The following is a 5,000-nucleotide window of genomic DNA, read 5'->3' as shown; positions in this document are numbered from 1 at the left end:
TAAAGAAAAATAAAAAAAAAATACTGTAATAACACAATATTGTGTCATTTAATACAGTAAGCAAAACAACACTTATAATAACCTGATATCTATTTCATATGAAATTTGACTATTTGTTGATTTTTGTGGGTGGAAATCAATGGGATTGGATTTAGGGTAGGCCTACCCTAGGCCAAGAGAGAGAGAGAGAGAGAGAGAGAGAGAGAGACTTGCATACAATTCGACTTACCCACAGCTTCTTGGAACCCATTAAGTTTGTAAGTTGAAGAACTTCTAACCTTGCAAGTATTAGCAATGAATGATTGGGTAAGAGGTATTTTGAACAAAATTTTTATTGACCTAAATTCTATTGAATCATATGTTTTTTCCTAGATGATATTAATAAACGATAAATTCATATATTCCTGAAATTGTAAATGGATGAAGTTATTTGCGTGCAACTAAATTTAGCACAGCGTCTAACATATAGATCCAACGTAACATAATACTTTTGTTCTTTATTTTATGCACAACTGGCTAGTCAAAAATAGAATTGGCTTTATTTCTTGTCCCTTTACATCAAAAGCGGCTATTTTGAAGCCGGTTACGACCTTTGCTTGGACAAAGGTTTCCCACGAGCGAGTCAATGAATGGCTGTTCGTTCAAAAAGTAACGCCCCCCTCCCCCCACAAAAAAATTTAATTCGGCAAATTGTTAGGAACCCGTCTTTCCATGAAAACCGCCTCCGTTTAATTCAAGCGGAGCAAGTGTTATTTTAAAGGTCGTTTATGAATGGCAGAGGCAAGGGGCAGTGACAGTACCCTAGTGATTGACCTTATGATTATGATCATGGTTGTGCTAGGTCCAGGGAGGTTTAAAGGTTTAAAGGCCGCTCATGAATGGCAGAGGCAAGGAGCAGTGACAGTACCCTAAAGACTGACCTTATATACATAGGAATATCGTTGTGCTAGGACCAGGGAGGTTGTAAAGGTTTAAAGGCCACTCATGAATGGCAGAGGCAAGGAGCAGTAACAGTACCCTAAAGACTGACCTTATATACATAGGATTATCGTTGTGCTAGGACCAGGGAGGTTTAAAGGCCGCTCATGAATGGCAGAGGCAAGGGGCAGTGACAGTACCCTAGAGACTGACCTTATATACATATGATCATGGCTGTGCTAGGTCCAGGGAGGTTTAAAGGTTTAAAGGCCGCTCATGAATGGCAGAGGCAAGGGGCAGTGACAGTACCCTAAAGACTGACCTTATATACATATGATCATGGCTGTGCTAGGTCCAGGGAGGTTTAAAGGTTTAAAGGCCGCTCATGAATGGCAGAGGCAAGGGGCAGTGACAGTACCCTAAAGACTGACCATATATACATATGATCATCGATGTGCAAGGACCAGGGAGGTTGTAAAGGTATAAAGGCCACTCATGAATGGCAGAGGCAAGGTGCAGTGACAGTCCTTAGAGACTGACCTTATTTACATATGATCATGGCTGAGCTAGGACCAGGGAGGTGTAAAGGCTGCTTATGAATGGCAGAGGCAAGGGACAGTGACATTTCCCTATCAAGCAGCACAATGCCCTGGAGAGTGACCATATATACACATGATCAGTGCCCATGCCCCCTCTCCACCAAAGCTAGGACCAAGAAGGGCCAGATAATAGCTGCTGATGACTCGGCTGTTAGACCTATAGGTTCCCCCCCCCCCCATGCTTAGCTTATAAGGATAGTGAGGTTCTAGACACTGCAGAAATCTATAGAGCTTAAGTGGGTCTCGAACCCCAATCCAGCAGAATGTAAACATCGATAGTTCTTAATGAGAACAAATAATGAAATCTTAGCACTTTCAAGCATCTATTAGGGTCACTAACATAGATAGAATTATGAGAAATTATATTAGTATGTTTCATCTAAATACTTGTTTGAGATGTCCAATATCTCTCTCTCTCTCTCTCTCTCTCTCTCTCTCTCTCTCTCTCTCTCTCTCTCTCTCTCTCTCTCTCTCTCAAATAAAGTTTTATAACCATGCAAGTTTAAGATATCTGTCCTGCTTTGTGTGGCCCTACCCCCACTGCTGACAAAATTGATATTATCTTTTGGGGATGGGATAATAAATAACCCATGCATGGCTATTTCTGGTTTGATCTGATATGTAATGTACCCTCTAATGAGGCAATTTCCTTTCGTACTCGGTGGCTGCTTTATCATGAGCTAGGTCCTTTATTTCATAACTAATCTCTCATAGCATTTGTTGACTTGATCTATTTCCGGATTGGAAGATTTTCTTCTTTTTTACATAGGGATTGTTACACGCACACACGTATATATATATATATATATATATATATATATATATATATATATATATATATATATATATATATATATATATATATATATATATATGTGTTGTGTGTGTGTGTGTATGTATGTATGTATTCATGTATGTATGTATGTGTTAGCTTTAAGTAGCATTCCCTCTTGTATGATTGACTTCATTCAAGATGGCATGGCCGCTGCCCTATTCTTTATTGAATTTCTGAATCATTTGTAATATTAATTACTCCATACAAGCTCAGTTCTGCAAAAATCCCGTTTAGTAGAATTAATTGGAAAATTTAAACTTTGTAGTTCAATGATTTAAACCTCTGCTCGTGATTGATAGAATTCACTGAAACATCCCATCAGGCTTGTGTCTTAGTTGCTCAGTGTTTTTCCGTTTGCGAATCTCTCTCCTCAGGGTTGATAGATTTCACTGAAACATCCCGATGGCTTGTGTCTTAGTGGTTCAGTGTTCCTTTTACGAATCTTTTGAACTCGTTACTATGTATTGTCAGTAAATTTACTAAGGTGTAAATAGGCATTTGCTGGAGTCAAGTAAAGGGCGTTGTTTAGCAAACCCGCTCCATGTTGACTCACTGAACCCATAAGGAGCCACCAACTTCAAGGAGGAATGGTTTCTCGTTTCGTATAATTTCAATCATTATACTTCTGACCCCCCGTGTCTAAACATACTTTCGACTACAGTTTTTCAATGTATATACCATTACCTTTCATATACCATCCTTCTTTATCACATAAATATGCATTTTCCATTTATTTTTAGGCTAAGAATCTTATTTTATGTATCTATTTGTATACATATGATTATATATATGTATGCGTACATTTTGTATATCTATATCCATATCTACTTTATTTTTTATTTTTACTTAATTGATGATATTATTTTAGTTGTATTATTGCCCGAAGAGCTCTGCTCCACATGGGCTTGGACCGAGTCTTTTTTTTTTCTTTTTGTAAATCTTTGTATGTAAATATTTTTTGTCCAATAAACATTATTATTTTTATTATTAACATTCATAATGATGGGGAAGCATTCTCTCTCTCTCTCTCTCTCTCTCTCTCTCTCTCTCTCTCTCTCTCTCATGAACCATCTATAGTCTGTAGTGTAAGGTCCATAAGGTCCCTTTTTTTTCTCTCTCCCTTACCCCCTACAAACCCTCACGACTCCCTCCGTTCTCGTTCCCTGAGCTGTGTGCGACTTGGGCCAGCATTCTTAGTCTTAATCCCCCTTCATCTACCCCTCCCTATTTCCTCCTCCTCCTCCCCCCCCGCCCCCTCCTCCTGTTCTGTCTAGCGTTTTACGCCTCCCGCCGCTGTCTTCCTCACCTTCTATTCTTCTTAAACCCTAGCCTGCACCTATCCTTGTCCTTCCAGCCCCTGGGCTACTGCCTCGTCTCCCAGAGACTTCTAAACCCCAAGGTTGAAGCCCAGCCTGTGTGTGTGTACCGAACGATGGCTGGTATAGAGTAGGTTCTCTTGATCTGGTCCTTTTGGAAGTAACCCACTAAAATTCTCTCTCTCTCTCTCTCTCTCTCTCTCTCTCATGTTTGTACTTTAACTTTAGTCGTTTATAGTTTTTTTACGTGTTCAAACACGATTTCGTTTTTGATAGTAGTAACACACACACACTCTCTCTCTCTCTCTCTCTCTCTCTCTCTCTCTCTCTCTCTCTCTCTCTCTCTCTCATGTGGTGTTGGTACTATACTTAATCTTTGATAATATTATACGTATAGAAACGCGGTTTCATTTTTTTTTATTGTAGGAATTCTTCGTGTTTTTAGAACTCCTAAATAGTTCACAAACGGCTTCTGTAGTATTCGCTTTGAACAAGTGTTAGCAGATGAAATGAAAATAGAAACGCCAGTAGCCAAGAATACCGGAAAGCAAAATTTACAAGAAAAATAAGTTATTGTACTTTGCTAACTTAAAACCACTAAAAAAGTACCTATATATTATATATATATTATATATATATATATATATATATATATATATATATATATATATATATATATATATATATATATATATATATATATATATATATATATATATATACTGTATAACATTGTGGTCAAACCACACTTACATTGCTCTTGCTACTACTTAACTTTGCAAACTATTCCTTACCATGGTTATCTAGATGGCTACCCATCATTCTTCTTTCACCCACCATTCCTATCAACTAAAAACATAAACATGGAGGAGATTTTAGTGTCTGCACCATAATCTGTCAAATATATCCTTGGGTAGAGAGGAGAGAGAGAGAGAGAGAGAGAGAGAGAGAGAGAGAGAGAGGGTTATCGTTGCAATAGTAGTTGGTTATTGGGAGTGCAAGAGTGATTCATTATCGAACTGTTTTTTTTTATTGTTTATTCATTTCCTTGTACCCAAGACTTATAGTACTTGTCAGGTTAATAATTTGATCTCTATTTGAGAGTACGTCCGTAAAATTGCTTACATATTTGTAAAAATGTAGTGTACAAAATAGAATTTTGGCAAGAGTTTTGCATTATCATTGGATTGGAAGCGTGTACGTGTGTATGTACGTCTGGGAAATGCTTTTTTTTCTTAGCTTAGGTAATAGTGCAGCCAGCCAAATGTTTCTGGTAGTGGTGTTGTCAGGTGTGTGACTGTAGTTGTTTGTATTAAGAATATGCTTATTGTT

General features: G+C 37.9%; 1 protein-coding gene across 1 annotated transcript in view; it reads left to right on the top strand.

Annotated features, from left to right (window-relative positions):
• The first annotated feature begins 294 nt into the window (after nt 1–294).
• LOC137634149 (uncharacterized) overlaps nt 295–5,000 on the top strand; it is a 20,978-nt gene continuing 16,272 nt past the window's right edge. The window contains exon 1 of the mRNA XM_068366395.1: nt 295–313. Coding sequence (XP_068222496.1) covers nt 295–313 — 19 coding nt within the window. The remainder of the gene's footprint in view (nt 314–5,000) is intronic.

The sequence above is a fragment of the Palaemon carinicauda genome, chromosome 3 (genome assembly GCF_036898095.1).
Source record: "Palaemon carinicauda isolate YSFRI2023 chromosome 3, ASM3689809v2, whole genome shotgun sequence".
Taxonomy (NCBI): domain Eukaryota; kingdom Metazoa; phylum Arthropoda; class Malacostraca; order Decapoda; family Palaemonidae; genus Palaemon; species Palaemon carinicauda.
The sequence above is the reverse complement of the archived record's forward strand: the minus strand, read 5'-3'. Positions and strand labels throughout refer to the sequence as shown.